Source organism: Dipodomys merriami, unplaced genomic scaffold (assembly GCF_024711535.1).
Source record: "Dipodomys merriami isolate MVZ:Mamm:240054 unplaced genomic scaffold, mDipMer1.0.p SCAF_20, whole genome shotgun sequence".
Taxonomy (NCBI): domain Eukaryota; kingdom Metazoa; phylum Chordata; class Mammalia; order Rodentia; family Heteromyidae; genus Dipodomys; species Dipodomys merriami.
Genome location: NW_027203382.1, coordinates 3,893,830 through 3,910,382, shown reverse-complemented (window position 1 = coordinate 3,910,382; position 16,553 = coordinate 3,893,830). Strand labels below are relative to the sequence as shown.

The 16,553-nt window shown below is 35.4% G+C and overlaps 1 protein-coding gene across 2 annotated transcripts in view; it reads right to left on the bottom strand.

The window, feature by feature from the left end:
• Positions 1 to 1,721: 1,721 nt before the first annotated feature.
• Positions 1,722 to 16,553, bottom strand: part of Slco4c1 (solute carrier organic anion transporter family member 4C1) — a 56,905-nt gene continuing 42,073 nt past the window's right edge. Inside the window, exons 10-14 of one of the 2 annotated variants that reach the window (XR_011373718.1) lie at positions 15,851 to 16,041; positions 11,831 to 11,895; positions 9,023 to 9,160; positions 3,615 to 5,066; positions 1,722 to 3,467 (exon numbers count right to left, since the gene is read on the bottom strand). Coding sequence is in view for 1 of the 2 variants with exons in the window: in XM_070031015.1 (XP_069887116.1) it covers positions 4,879 to 5,066; positions 9,023 to 9,160; positions 11,831 to 11,895; positions 15,851 to 16,041 (582 nt within the window). In the remaining variant the exon portion in view is untranslated. Of the gene's footprint in view, positions 5,067 to 9,022; positions 9,161 to 11,830; positions 11,896 to 15,850; positions 16,042 to 16,553 lie in introns of both variants that reach the window. The other variant, XM_070031015.1, reaches the window with a different exon arrangement.

The following is a 16,553-nucleotide window of genomic DNA, read 5'->3' as shown; positions in this document are numbered from 1 at the left end:
AGTGTTCTGTCACTGGGCTTCCCAGATAGGTCAGTTGTTTCTCTGTTATTTAAAGAGTTCGGGGATAGAGCATGTATCAGGACAATTTATGACTGGTTTTAGTGAATTCAAGTCTACCCTAATTTCCTTATCAGAATTTCTGATAACACTACCATCAAAACATGATTCAATGTGATCAACTCAGCAACTCCTAGAGCTCTGGAATATTCTATACTGTTGTATCCATATAATTACAGAAAATTAGAGAAGTTACTCACTAATGCAATACAAGACAGAATTTGCTCCCTAATTTTTGTGTTTTTTTTTTGAAGGTATGAGTCATGAGGAAAATTTAACAGTGGGTTCATTTGACTCTGCTGCTTTCCAGCTTTGTAATACTCCTTCTTCTCTAACTCAACAAGCTTCCATATTTTCAGGAGAAACCCAAGTAATATCTCAAACCTCAAAATGACCCTATTACTTCATTACGTTTTGCATCTCCTCAAACAGTTCTATAGGTGCAATAAAAAAAATCAAGTACATTTTTATTCTCTCAAACATCAAAATCTGAAATAAGTCATGACTAGATTACCAGAAATAAAAGGTGATTCACACCCCCGCCCCCATTTTCTATGATGTGTTCACTGATATGTAGCAGTTTTCAATCCTGACTTTATTTGCTACTGGGTTTGGAGGCATAGATCAGGTGGAAGAACACCAGCCAGTAAGCAAAAACATCAGATACTGAGTTTGAGTCCCTGTCTCCAGCAACAATAAAAAGACTGACTAGAAATTTAGTTAGTCTTGTGTGAGGCTTCAAGAATGTTAGCTTTAAAAGTTCCAGGGATCACTTAAATTGCAGTCACTGTTGCCAGCCATTCAACCCAAACTCTGGGTAGTGAACTTCAAGAAGGAAAAAGGTTTTACATTGGTTTCAGCAGAAGAAATATACCTCAATCACAATAAATAAAAAAAGGCTAATATTCTAAATAGCTCATTCAAGAAGGTAGAACTCACAAGATGAAAATTAGGAAGGGCTTTATTTTTACCTCATTGCTACCTTGGTTTTTGTTTGTTTGTTTATTTGGTCAGTCATGGGACCTGAACTCTGGGCCTCAGCTCTTCAGCTCAAGGCTAGCACTCTACCACGAGCCACAGCGCCACTTCCAGCCTTTTCTGCATATGTGGTGCTGAGGAATCGAACCCAGGGCCTCATGCATGTGAGGCAATCACTCTACCACTGAGCCACCTTCCTCATTGCTACTTTGATATCCACTTTGTAGTACCTTCTTTCTTTCCTCTTGTCAATTTTCTTAGATTTCACAGATATATAGTGGTTTTGGATATTAGAAAGGTGTCATAGCTCTTTGTTCCCCAACTTAGAAAGTCCTTTGCAGACTTAATTTAAGATTACCAAGGTAGTATGACCCATAGAATGCCCTATACAGGAAAATATACCATTGCTAAGCTAAGAACAGAAAATATACTGATTTGAGTTTTTGTTATTTTCTTACTCTATGTCATTTCCCATGCTTAATCATCAGGTCCTGCAACATGTAGCTTAAATCTTATGTGCCAAGCATATGGTTTTCATACATAAAAACAGTAACAGAAAAGCATTCTGTTAATACATGCTTTGTAATGTACGTGGCTTACCTCAAATTAAATAAATTAGTTGTAATACCAAAACTACTGGACTATTTTATATTCATCAAGTTTTAATGTACATCAATTTTCCCATTTATAAAACGTGCTTGCATTCACAAATAGACACAATCTACATTCAAAACTCTGTTAATGGTATGTCAGTACAAGTATGGACCTGGAATGTCCCTTGAAGGCTCATCAGGTGTTAAGATTTGGTCCCCACATGGTGGTGCTGTTGAGACATGCGGTGGGCCTACTTGAAGGAAGGTCATTGCAGGCATGTCCTTCAAGGAGATATTGGGACCCCACCCCCATCTTCTCTCTGCTTCCTGGTCACCATGAAGTGAGCCACCAAGCTACACCGCTTCAACATAGATCCAAAGCAATGCAGCAAAGAGACCAAACTAATATTTTGAGATCAAGAGACAAAATACATTTTTCCTATCAAGTTGTTTTTCCTCAAATAATTTGTCACAATGATGGAAAGCTGACCAAAAAAGTCAAACACTTAATACAATGTAATAAAAACATACTGATTTAATTTTTAAAGTATTTATATATATTTTTTGCATAATTGTTTACAACAAAAATACTTGAAACAAAATATATCTAGAATTCTCCCCAATTTACATAGTAAAGTCCAATGTATATAGCTTTTGCTATGTGTAAGAGTTTTTACATTTGTATCCAGCAATTCAAAAATTAAAATGTTTAAAGCTTTAAGGTATATATTCAAATATGCACAAAATTACAATATGTTAGCTTGTAAGTTCAAGCTTATTTTATAACATAAATTGTGAAAACCACAATTTATGCTAAAGGCAACATACCAACCCATATGATCAAAGTAAAAACAATGATTATAAATTATAGTACTCTCTGTATCACCCTATCCTATATCCATAAAAGAAGTATTCTTTACAAGTCTTTATTCTATAAATAAGACAGCCTAATTCATTTTAAGTGTCAAAACTGTTGTTTCCCTTTAGCTATCTTCACTAAAAAGTTCATAAAATATCTATATCATTTTATAAAACCAAGCATACTGAACACAATATAGCCCTTGGTAACTAAGAATCTTTATGAATGCCTATTATTTAGTCAGTTGTTTATTAAACTCTTTCTAGGCTGGAAATAACTCTTTTTCCCTTCTTTCTATTTTTTGTAGATAACTGTTCCTTTTCTTGTTCTCATTTCTCATCTTTGTCAATGAGTGTTTCAAGATTTGCTGTTTGTTTACAGCTCTGAAAGTCTTCCTTCAGTCCTCAACTTCTACTTTTGTGACAAAAAGTCTAATGCTCCATTTAACTTTGGTCCCAACTAGTGGCACTGAAAATGTGCCTGGCTGAGTGGGAGGAAGATTCTCCATTGAGGTATCATGTGTTTATTCCCCTGCATACCTTTCATTGTCCCTTTGGTTGCTAAATTTGGCTTTATTCTGGCTTTTTTGCTGTGTAAATGTCCCTGGATTAGACTATAGGTGTAGTTCAAGTGCTTGCCTATCAAGTGTGAGGCCCTGAATTCAATCTCCAGTATCACACACACACACACACACACACACACACACACACACACACACACACACTTGATTTCTGACCCACTGCTCTTCTCATTTAATATTCAAGGGTACTTGCTAGACCAACTCTTACCTCAATCTTCCTTCTTGAAGCTCAGTTTATAGAACCTACTAGGTTCTTGAAAGTCATTGACTGCAGGTTACTCCTGATGGCATCTTAAATTCTGTTTCTAGTGCTTCAGCTCCTGACTTCCAGCCAAGTCATTACCTCACTTCTGTTGTCCTGATTACAGTGTGTGTAAATCTCTTCATGGAAAGTATTAAACTAGGAGAAGGAAGTAGGGAAAACCAGACACTTTGAGCTCAAGTGGTAGAGTACCAAATTTAAGGTCCCAAGCTCGGTCTATAGCATTAAAAGAAAAATCCCCCATCCCAGAAAAAAATGTAACAATCTATTTTTCTTTCTTCCTACCTTCCTTTCTTTTCTTCCCTTCTTCCTTTATTTTCCTTTCCTTTCTTTTCCTTTCCTTTTCTTTGCTGTGCTGAGGACTGAATTTAGGACCTCACACATGCTAGATAAATTCAGCAAAAAATTTTAACAACATTAAGTTATTTTTACTGATGCTCAATGTTCTATTTCTTCTATATCATGAGTAAGACAGCCATAAATCTGACCTAAGCACAGTAGGGGTTTATCTATAATGTTATCAGGTCTATGAAAAGATGAATAAATTCATCAGAGTAGGTTTTAATGCCTCAATCAAATAATAATAGTTGTCTGCTATATTCAAAGTACTGTTTTTAAGTGCTCTAAGTAATGTACTGGGTAATCAGTTTTTAAAATTAAAAAAAAAATAAAGAATTCAGCATACCAACACTGGCCAAGATGAATCAAGGAACATTGCCATGTCTAATTGGCACTTTCCATTATTGAAGTTGGTTCTTTCATCTGGAATGGATGTTACTGAATAATACCATCATGGAATCACAAAAAGTTAAGTGTTAAAATTCAGCAATATCAACAAATTGCTTCCTGGGTCCTTGAAGTGAAAATATGTGTATTCAATGTAAAATAAACTATCTAGGGAGCCACAGAGAAAACTGCTAGTGTCCATTCTCCTAGTTCAATAACATAGTAATAAATAAAATCCAGACCAGTAGATATAATTTTAAAACAAATTATATGATAAAGCTGCCTTTAAATTCACAAGCTTCCAGTAAGGCCCAGAAATCATTGCACAAATTTGTTTTAATATTTTTATATCATAAATTTTCCATGTAAGAGCAAATGTTTCATCAACAATATTTAAAATGCAACAAGTTGTATTAAAAAAATATAAAACATCAGTTTGTCTTTAAGTTTTTGTTTTGTTTTGAAACAGGCTTACCTTGAACTCACTGGGGTTATGGGTATCACCACATCCAGCTTCATCTCTGTGTTTCTTTAATGTAAACTATTAACTCATCATTGGCTACTTTTCTTGTAAATAGTTGGGACTTGCATGCATAGACAATGGGAAACAGGTGAGCCTGTGTGTGTGTGTGTGTGTGTGTGTGTGTGTGTGTGTGTGTTTAGGCTTTCAGTTGGCATCGATAACACAGGTTTGTTTCTTGCATTAAGACAAAAGAAGATACATGTACAACAAACATACTGGATAACAAACCATTCATTTTTAAAACATCATCGTCCATATTGGATTTATACAATGCTGTCATGGCACTCTGTGAGACAGATGTCACTTCTGAGGCTTGTCCTCTAGCTTGTCCTCTTCATTTTCTGCTTTGTTCAGATCCTGGTCTACTGAAACAGTGGTCACAACTGCATTCTGACTTTGAAAAGATACATCTGTGCCTGAGGGTGGTGGTTTATACAAAAAGATTGCCAGTCCATTGAAGAAAATGGTGATAATTTTACAAGTAACACCTAAATGCAAAAATAAAAATCAGTCATGAATTTGGGCCTTCCCTCAGTGAAAGAATAGATCAAGAATATCTGAGATATACTATGTATCCATCAGAAAGCATAACATTGCTCCATTTGTAAGGAAATGGAAAAATCTGGAAAAAATTATATTAAGCGAAGCAAACCAGACCTAAAGAAATATAGGTTGCATGGTTTCCTTCATTTGTAATAACTAGAATATATCCATGATATTCTTAGCAGGGTATCACAATAGCCCAGTCATTAAGTACATATAGCCATACATAATGAAGTATATCAAAGTGAACTCCAAGAATTGGAAACAAGTGCTTCTTATTATATTCTGTTTGCAGTTATTTCTAATGTTTGTTTTATTTTTAGTTTTCTGCACACTTTGTCTTGTATATGTTTATCTGATCCATTGAAGGGAAAGGAAATCACAGAAACGGCAGGACAAAGAATGATCTAATATAACAATGATACTCATGAGACACTATGGTGGAAATGAACTTTACAACTTGGGAGGGAGGGACATGGGGCATGGGGAGGGGAAAGCAGGAGAAATGAGGGAAGGGGTGACATTGTCCAAAAAGAAATGTACTCATTACCTTATGTAACTATAACACTTCTGTTTATCACCTTAACAATAAGTAATAAAAAATGGGGCTTTTAGTTATTTCCAAACTTGAGAATTTCTGCATACAAAGAAAGTCACCACAGTGAAGAAAATTATATGGCATTATACTTCTATGCTTTCAAAATTTTAAATATTCAGGAGGTTGGAAATGGTGGATTGTGAATTTAATATCAGATCTCCAAAAGCTGAGGAAAGAGAATCTAGAATTTGAGGTTAGCCTAGACTACACAGTAAGTTCCAGGCTGTATAAAGATGTTCACTCAAAAAGACCCCAACAACAACAATAACAAGAAAAACTGATCTGGCTACAGGTGCTCAGGCCTATAATCCTAAATACTTGAGGAGGCTGAGATTTGAGAATTGATGTTCCAATCTAACCCACCAAGAAAGTTGATGAAATGCTTATCTCTAATGACCCCACTAACAAGCCAGAGAAGGAGCTCATGTGACTAAAGTGGTACAGGGTAAAAAAGCTCAGGGACTGTGCTCAGGCTTTAAATTCATACCCTATGACCAGCGTGCACACGCACATGTGTGCACACACACACACACACACAGTCATAAGAAAAAACACACACAAGTTCAGGGCTGGGAAGGTGGCTCAGTGGCAGAGCGCTTGCCTTGCATGCGTGAGGCCCTGGATTTGATTCCTCAGCACCACATAAGCAAAAAGAAAAAAGCCAGAAGTGGCGCTGTGGATCAAGTGGTAGAGCGCTAGCCTTGAGCTGAAGAGCTGAGGGACAGCACCCAGGCCCAGAGTTCAGGCCCCACGACCGGACCCCCCCCAAAAAAAAAGAAAAGAAAGGAAAAAACACAGTTCAATATGAACTAGCATTTCTTTTCTTTATAAACAATAAAAATATACTCTAGAGAAGGATTAAATAAATCCATGTTTCATTCCCTTTTATCCCTTTTATTTGGAAACAAGGTTTTACTATAGTGATACAAGCTGGTCTTAAACTCATGATCCATCTACCCAAGCCTGACAAAGGCTGAGAGTACAGCATTGCCCCATACTTCATTTTTTTTTTGGGGGGGGGGGGGTCCGGTCTGGGCCTGGGCGCTGTCCCTCAGCTCTTCAGCTCAAGGCTAGCACTCTACCACTTGAGCCACAGCGCCACTTCTGGCTTTTTTCTTTTTGCTTATGTGGTGCTGAGGAATCAAACCCAGGGCCTCAGGCATGCAAGGCAAGCGCTCTGTCACTGAGCCACCTTCCCAGCCCCCATACTTCATTTTTAACATAATACTATATTTCATTTAACATACTTCATTTTTTTTTTTTTTGGTCCAGTCGTGGGGCCTGAACTCTGGGCCTGAGCGCTGTCCCTCAGCTCTTCAGCCCAAGGCTAGCGCTCCACCACTTGAGCCACAGCACCACCCCTGGCCCTTTTCCTTTTGCTTATATGGTGCTGGGGAATCGAACCCAAGGCCTCAGGCATGCAAGGCAAGTGCTCTACCACTGAGCCACATTCTCAGCCCCTAACATACTTCATTTAATATACTACTATATTCAAAAAACTTACAAAGAGCTAAATGATAATGATAAAATAGTTTATGTCGTCCTTGAACTTGAATAACTTGAAGAATTCTAATATTCAAAATGGAACATAATATTAAAAAATAGGTAAAAGTTTGGGGGAAAAGTAATTTTAAAAGCAGAAGAAACCCTTTGGGAATATATCATGTTGAATATTTAAGCAAATTTCTCTCCTATGTTAGCTAAAAATACGGAGCATTAAAAGTTATTTCATAACTGATTTTTTTGTTTTCATAACTGATTTTAAACTCAGCCATGTGAACACAAATGAGTTCCAGTACTAAGTATTTAATAAATGTTATTAAAATTAAACGTGATCTCACAGGCCATTTTTTTCTAATTCCTGAATCATATTTGTTAGTCATTGATATTTTTATGTAAAAGGTATGCATTTGAAAAATATGAATGCTCATTGGTCTAAACTTTACTAGATTTGTAGAAGGATTAGTTACCTACATAAAACAGTTAATGTTTTTTGTTGGCTTAGTTTGAAAAGTGTATAGATGTGTAACATCTTTTGGAAGGTAAAATTCTCATGTTCATTGTTGGCAAAACATAAATATAAACCAATCTACTAAATAAATCTTAAACATGAATGGGTTCAATAAAAAGTGGTAAATGATGGTGGCTATTTGGTATGTTTTTGTCAATATTTATGCTCTTGATTTTCTGAATTTATATATTTATTTCTCCAGTATTTCTCAAAAAATTGAATATAATAGTATACTCATTTTAAGCACACAAGAAGAAGCTAGTCATGATATATGTTTCCTCATGACAGCAGTAAAAACTACAGGGTGTACATATCAAAAACTTCTCTATATGTACATACTCTAATTTCTTAAGATTGCTTTAAAGATTTTAAATAGTGTGTGTGTGTGTGTGTGTGTGTGTGTGTGTGTGTGTGCGCGCTGAGTTTTTTGCTCAAGGCTAGTGCTCTACCACCTGAGCCACAGCTCTATTTTCCACTTCTGGCCTTTTTTTGGGGGGGAAGAGGAGGATAAAAGTCTCAGGGACTTTCCAGCTCAGGCTGGTTTCAAAGTGCAATCTCCTCCTAAGTAGCTAGGATTACCGGCATGAGCCCCCATTGTCCAGTTAGATGTTAATTTAATTTTTTAGGGGGTGCGGAGACAGAGTTCAGGGTATTGCACTTGCTTACCTAGTAGTTTCTCTCATTTGATCCATGCCTTCAGTCCTTCCCAGACAGCCTTTGTACTTAGATCCTTCAGGTGTCATTCTTGTGAGTAGCTAAGATTACAGATGACTTACCAATGTCTAGCCTTCAATGTTAACTTTTAACCTGCTACTAAGTACTGACTATACCCAGGAGATGATTTGCTTGCTCTGTTGTCTTTTTTTTCATTCTTATCTTTTCTTTTTTTTCATTCTTTTTCTTTTTTTTTTGTCAGTCGTGGGGCTTGAGCTCTGAACTGGGCACTGTATCTCAGCTCTTCAGCTCAAGGCAAGCACTCTACCACTCTACCACTCTTCAGCTCAAGGCAAGCACTGCTGCAGCCACAGCACCACTTCCAATTTTCTGAGTGATTTATTGGGGATAAGAGTCTCACAGACTTTCCTGCCTGGGCTGGCTTTGAACCACAATCCTCAGATCTCGACTTCCTGAGTAGCTAGGATTACAGGCGTGAGACACCACTCCCAGTATTTCTTTTCTTTCCCCAAGTTTTTAGTGGAATGTTGCTGAACATTCCAAAGTAACTGACAAAGCAACCAATAGCTAATGAAATGTCTCATCCATACCCTTAAAATGATCAAGATGTCACTTACTTATGGCTACTAGCATATGGGCCATCCTGATGTTATCATAAATCCAACAAGCTCCTCTAGTGCCACATTCATTTACATCCCAGAGAATACATGTGCTGTCTATTGTCACACCAAATATAATTGGTCCAGGTATTGTGCCTAAAAGAATTAGGGACAAAATAAAAATGGTTGGAGATCATGGCTTATTATCACAGGCTTTTAAAACTATAGTAACATGTATATCCTTATAGATAAAAATAGTCATTAGCCTTACCACATGCAAATTAACCAAATCACGTACATGTCAAAGACATATAAAGAAGCTGGATGTAATATTTAAAATAATAACATATAATTATGTTTCTAACCAGCTCAAAAAAGGATTTTAATAGAAATCTCTAGATATATTGTTTTAATTTAATAAGGATCTTACTGTATTTGTTATTTTGGAAAATGTAATTATGCTTATTGATCACTACAGTTATTTATTGTTTTTTACCCATTATTAATATATCTTTGAAACAAGCTACTATTTTAAAAATCAAGATAAATTATGTTAGATGCACATGTGAGTCCTCAAAACTATAGTATATGGTCTTGTCTGTGCAGACATATACATTAATGGGGGCATGTGTATACAAGTTAAAATGAATGTGTGTGTATAACAAGATGTATGTCTGTGCACATATTTAGTCAAACGAATATACCTACTCCTGTGCATTCATGTGAACACATATACATCTTGGAAACCATGAAGCTCTAAACTTCCAATACTATTAATCTCTGCAGGGTCCATATTAAAAGATGCAACCAAATGCAAATTTACAATATTACAAAAGAAAATCATTTATACTATGTATTTCAAAACTCTTATTTTTCTTGTCACTCTTCCCTAAATAATTTAGTTTAACAATTATTTTCAAAGCATTTCTCTTGTTTTATCTATATGATCTAGACATGCTTTAATGTATAGGAAGGATGGCTGTACATAAGTCACTTCCACCTGTCACAAATCGAATATATTTTTTAAGGTAGTATTTCTTAGAAATACTCATCTGTTTTATAATCTATAGTGGGGCAAGTTAAAAAGTGCACTTAACTGGCGAGGGACCAGTGTCTTACATCAGTAATCCTAGATACTCAGGAAGCTGAGATCTGAAGATTGCAATATGAAGCCAGTCCAGGCAGGAAATTCCGTAAGACTAATACCTACAATCAACTACCTATAAAAAACAAATTTAAGGCAAAAGTGGAACTATGGCTCAAGTAGCAGAGCACTAGCCTTGAGCAAAAAAGCTCAGGAAAAACACCTATGCTGCCGGGCGCTGGGGGCTCACGCCTCTAATCCTTGCCTCTCAGGAGGCTGAGATCTGAGGATTGAGGTTCAAAGCCAGGCAAGGAAAAGTCTGTTGAGATGCTTATCTCCAATTAACCACCAGAAAGCCAGAAGTGGTGTTGTGGTTCAAAGGGGTACAGTGCTCGCCTTGAGCTGAAGAAGTCAGAGACAACGCCCAGGCCGAGGTCAAGCCCCACAACCGACTAAAAAAAAAAAAAAATACAAAAAACCTAGGCCATGAGTTCAAGCCCCAAGACTAGCATACACACCCACCCACACACCCCCACCCACACACACACACACATACACCACAGTGCACTTTACTGTGAGGGATCATTTTCTAACCTCCTTTCTACCACAGTTAATTGTGTAACTTTCAGCAGAACCTTGAATTTTGAGGGAATTCATTTTCTCATTTGAAAAGTAAGAAAGTAGACTACATGATCACTAATGTTCTTTTTATTTTAATAAAAATCTCAACATTAAATTTATAATATTAATTTCTTTAAAATCCTCATATAGGGCTGGGAATGTGGCTTAGTGGTAGAGTGCTTGCCTAGCATTCATGAAGTCCTAGGTTTGATTCATCATACCATATATACAGAAAAAGCTGGAAGTGGCTCTGTGGCTCAAGTGGTATAGTGCTAGCCTTGGGCAAAAGCTCAGGGACAGTGCCCAGGCCCTGAGTTCAAGCACCAGGACTGACAAAAATAAAAATAAAAATTAATAAAGTAAAATCCTCATATCTGTTACATTGTAAGTTTTCTGTTATAAATTCTTCCAATATTTTTTTTTGTAGTACTGGGACTTGAACTCAGGACCTCTTGCCTTCTAGGCAGGCCATCTACCAAATGAGCTGCTCATTTTGCATTGATTATTTTGTGAGAAGAGATCTCTTTTTATGTCTTAATCAGCCTTGACTTATGACTTATGACTTAGTCAACTTTTCTGTTGATGCTTCCTCACCTCACTAAGAAAACAAGCATATACGAGTGCAACTAGACATTGGTTGAGATGGATTTTCATGAACTCTCTTTATTCTCTAAACTGCCCCAACTTGCCTCAAAATGCAATCCTCTAATCTCTACCTCCAAAATAGCTAGTATTACTGGATTGAGTCATTACGACAGGCCAGCAATTCTTAACTAGACACAATATCTTGATTTCATTTACTTTTGAAATATTTCATCTTATTGTCTTTCATTGGCAGTGCAACATGGTGGTATCCTAAATGGTGATAAAAGTATGGAAGAAAGAAATTATATGTGGATGGTCATATTATATATTTCAAATAAATCATATATACTTTTTAACAATGATTAGTAAATCAGGAAAATGGAAATATAATCATTATAATTTCATGTGATATGTACATCTTGAACAATTATGTAGTTTTCTTTATTTTCTTTACATGTACTATATCTGAACAAATTAGTAACACCAACAAAACAGAATAACAAACCGTTTCCAATAAATTATTTGAAATGGCATACCCAATAATCGAAGCAACATGAATTGTATTCCAAGTGCTAGAGACCTTTGCCTTTGATTAACACACCTGGAAATATTAAACACAAATGAGGTTATATTGCATGCTCATATTTTTTTAACATACTTATATCAATTTAGCATTTCTATATTAAAGTAAATGTTGTTCATATGAAATAAATAATTTATTGTAAGGTCTCATGCATAGTTTAACCATTCAGAAATTATAAAAAAAAAATTTACAATAAAATTAAACAAAAGGGCTGGGAAGATGGCTCAGTGGTAGAGCGCTTGCCTTGCATGGATGAGGTCCTGGGTTTGATTCCTTAGCACCACATAAGCAAAAAGAAAAAAGCCGGAAGTGGTGCTGTGGCTCAAGTGGTAGAGCGCTAGCCTTGAACTGAAGAGCTGAGGGACAGTGCCCAGGCCCAGAGTTCAGGCCCCACGACCTGACCCAAAAAAAACAAAAAAGTTAAAACAAAAAAAAAAAAGAAAAAATGTTATCAGAACTAAAATATTACAGATAATACCAAAGTCATACTCCCTAAGAGTTTTAACAAAATTCGTAGAAAAAAAAAGACATTTATTAACAAGACTTATTTCTCATTAAACAACTCAGCCAAATAGGTACTAAGAAATAGGTACTAAAAAATAGACTCCAACATAAAAAGACCACATATGACAGTGTTACAGAAACATTTTCAGTAGGGAATAGCTGAAAGCCTTTCTTCTGAGATCAGCAGGTGGGGAGGGGGAAAGGATTTCCTCAGAACTTCTTTTCAACATTCAAACTCATAACTAGAATAATTAGGGAAGAAGAAAAAAATGGCCTGCAAATTAGAAAGAAGTAAATCCCTCTTGTTTTTGCAGACAATGGCACTTTATCAGAAAGTTTAAAGTCTCTACCACAAACTATTAGAATGAGAACAAATTAATCTAAATTCATTTAAAGTTCAGCAGGAAAAATATCAACATTTAAAAAAATCAGTTGCATTTCTCCAACTGAATTATCCAAAAAGATAAATAGAAAAGAATCTCTTTTGTAATAGCATTTAAAAGTAAAATCCTTTGAAATCAACTTTGAAATAAAAATAAAAATGCTTTGGAGAACACAAATACATGGACAGATATCCTATGTTCACAAATTGGAACAACAAACAACATCAAATAAGATTATTTAAAAATCCATATATGAAATAATTTACAGATATCCAAAAATCCATGTCAAAATGAAATATGTGGGATAATGAATGAAAGAAGTGAAATTAATCACACAGTAATAGCATATTTTCTCTCATTTATGGAAGCTAAAGGATAGCAAATTAAAACCAAACACACCAGAATCTGGAAGTCAGAACACATCTTCTAGGAAAATAGAAAAGGAAAGGAAAAGATGGATGGAGAAGATAGGAATAAGAATGAATAAGAGAGGGAGTGATTGTTATCAAGTAAGTATGTAAATATTATGACAAAACTGTTCTATGTACAATTTAATATATGCCACTTAACAAATATTAAGTTTTGCAGAAACAGAAAACTCTTAAAACTCAAATAGTACTACAAAAGACCCAGAACAGAGAAATCAATTTTGAGCAGAACAAAGCTAAAGACACACAATCTGATTTGAAAATTTAGTATGATGCTGCAATCATCAAAGTAATATGATACTGATTATATATATATATATATATATATATATATATATATATATATATATACAGATCAATGAAGCAGAACAGAACACCCTGAAATAAATCTCCATGTTTGTTGTTAATTGATCTTTGACAAGCAAGCTTGTCAAGAACAGACAGCAGAAAGAGTTTTTTTCAGTAAATTATGTTAGGATAACTGGATATTCGCATTCAAAGGAATGAAATAGAGCCCTTATCAAAGACGACACACAGAATTCCATTAAAACCCACATAATGGTGCAGAGTTATAATCCCAGCTTTGAGAGGCTGAGGTAAGAGGATCAGGTGTTGAAGGCAAGCCTGGGCTTATAGTGGCACCCTGCTCAAACAAACAAAAAAGGGGGTGGGGGTGGAGAAAAAGTCCATTTAGAATGAACTAAAGTCTTAAAACATAAAAGTTCCTTGTCATTAGTTTGGAATATGACTTTTCAGTTATGACATCACAAGTACAGGCAATAAAGGCAAAAATAGATAAATAGTATTCCATCAAACTACAATGCTTTTTTACCAAAACAATCCATCAATGTAGAAAACCTAGAGATATTTAAAAACAACAGCAAACCATACAACTGACAGGAGTTAATATCCAAAAGAAATCTGAAAATTAAACAGCATAGTAAAGAGAAAAAAACTCTAATTTTCAAAATAAGTAAAAGATTTCAATAGTCATTTTTCAAAGAAAGACATACCAATGTGAAAACAAAAAAAAATGCTTCAAATTACTAGGCATCAGGTGAATATACATCAAAACCAAAATAAGATACCACCTCACACCTGTTAGTATTGGCTATTGAAATAAAGACAAAAGACAAAAATGTTGGCAAGGATACAAGGGTAAGTCCTGGGGAGGAAAGTAAATTGGCACATACATTACAGTGAGTAGAATAAAGGTTCCTCAAATGATTAAAATAAAACAAGAATTAACACGGGCCCAAGCAATCTTCAGTTCTGGATAGTTGGAGAAATGAAATCAGAATGTCAAATCAATTTTGTACTTCTGTGTTCATTGAAGTATTATTCTCAATTGTTTATAAAGATGGAATCCACCTCAGTGTCAATCAGTGAAGAATAGACAAAGGAGGAGTATAGCACCACTCTGTCTCTGTCTCAGAAAGAAAAGAAATTCTTCTATATGTGACATGAATGAACTTAAGAGGACTTGATGTCAACTGGGATAAACTAGACAAAAAACAATTACTGTACAATCTCAATCATATCTGGATACCAAAAAAGACAATCACAGAGAAGTAGAGGGTAGAATGGTAATTGTGGAAGGCTGACGGTAAGGAAATGGGATGATTTGGTCAAAGGATGCAAAGTTTTAATTATGCAGAGTAAATTCTAGGACAGACTGCACAGCATGGTGTTTGTAGCTAATAATACTGTATTGTATACTTAAATTTTATGGTGGGTAGATTGTAAATTTTCTCACCAAATACACAAACACACACACACACACACACACACAGACACACACACTCACACCACTCACACACATACCCACAACTGTAAAGTCATGGATATATTTTATGGTGGGTAGATTGTAAATTTTCTCACCAAATACACAACACACACACACACACACACACACTCACACACACATACCCACAACTGCAAAGTCATGGATATATACACAAGTTTGATTATGGTAATCAGTTCATAATATCTGTGGATTTCAAAATATTGCATTATACACTTTAAATATACATAAATTTTATTTGCCAATATCAATTAAGTTGGAAAAAATTAAAGTAACATTATACCATGAAAACATAAATCTTCCATTTATCAAAAATTAGATGAAAAGATGAGTAAATATTAAGAAGCGAAGTACTGACAAGGGAAAAGCGTACATCTGTTAGAAAAGACACAGACTAGGGAGTCTGGAAGGGCAAGTGGGAAATATCTTTGCAAAGAATGTGGAAGGAAGCGAGTAACACAAAGTCCCAAACTCTGGCTAGCATCCAGGTGACAGAAATATTCTTAAGGCAGAATACATGTGCTTTGGAATCTGGCACAATGGTCTGTTCCTAAATATAATTTAACAGATCTCCAGTTCACAACTGAAGGCTTCATGAAACAAGCAAAGAAACTTAAAGTAACACCAGGTATATGCCAAGCAGAAAAGTGCTAAGACACCTACTCATATATGATCTCATTTACTTCCTATTTACCTGAATAACTCATCCAATGCCACAGAGCTCATGACATCTTTAGGAATAAATTTACTTGAACCCAGTAATCAATTTGTGACCCAGCTGAACCTTTGAGGCCGTATTCCCATCATTGAACATGTTGTCTTAGAGTTTGCAAATTTGGCAATATAATACATACCTTAATATAGACACGGTTATAGGAGTACCAGCCATGAAGGTAAAAATCACTGTAGTGAAGAAAATGCCAAGAAATATGGGCAAATGTGTACACTTAGTTGCACATTTTCCAGCTTTAGCTTCAAAGCTAAAACTTTCTGCAGTAGATGCAATTTCTAACTTCCTTCCAATACAGGAACAATTGTAGTATGTCTGAAAATATTAGGCACAAAAGTACTAAAATTGTTAGTTTTGACAAGGTATTTTATCATATCAATTCAGTGATTTCAAATATTTCATATACTCCTTCACTATCCTAATCCATATTCAGTAAGTAATGCTGCAGAAGAAGTTATAAAGTTTCAAAACTAGAAACAAGCTGCCCTTACAATTTAACTTATCTATTATTTGCTCATTTAAAAACAAATTGACAAAAATATAGTACTTTTATAATCTCACATAGGCCAGACTACTTTAATCTACCACAACTGCTCAAAATGTGCTTCCATGCTAACTTTCTTCTTTTCTGTTATAGAGGGCAAAGAGAAATCCATGGTGACAACCTTCACTAGGTTAAAGGATCAAACACTGAAATTCTGGTGAATGCCACAGTATAATTGCCTACTACATCCTATGACCTTGGAAAATGTTCCGCTTTTCACTACAGCCTTTACATCTACAATTTTTGGTTGGGTTTACTGAAAGGAAAGTGTAGCCTTCCTAAA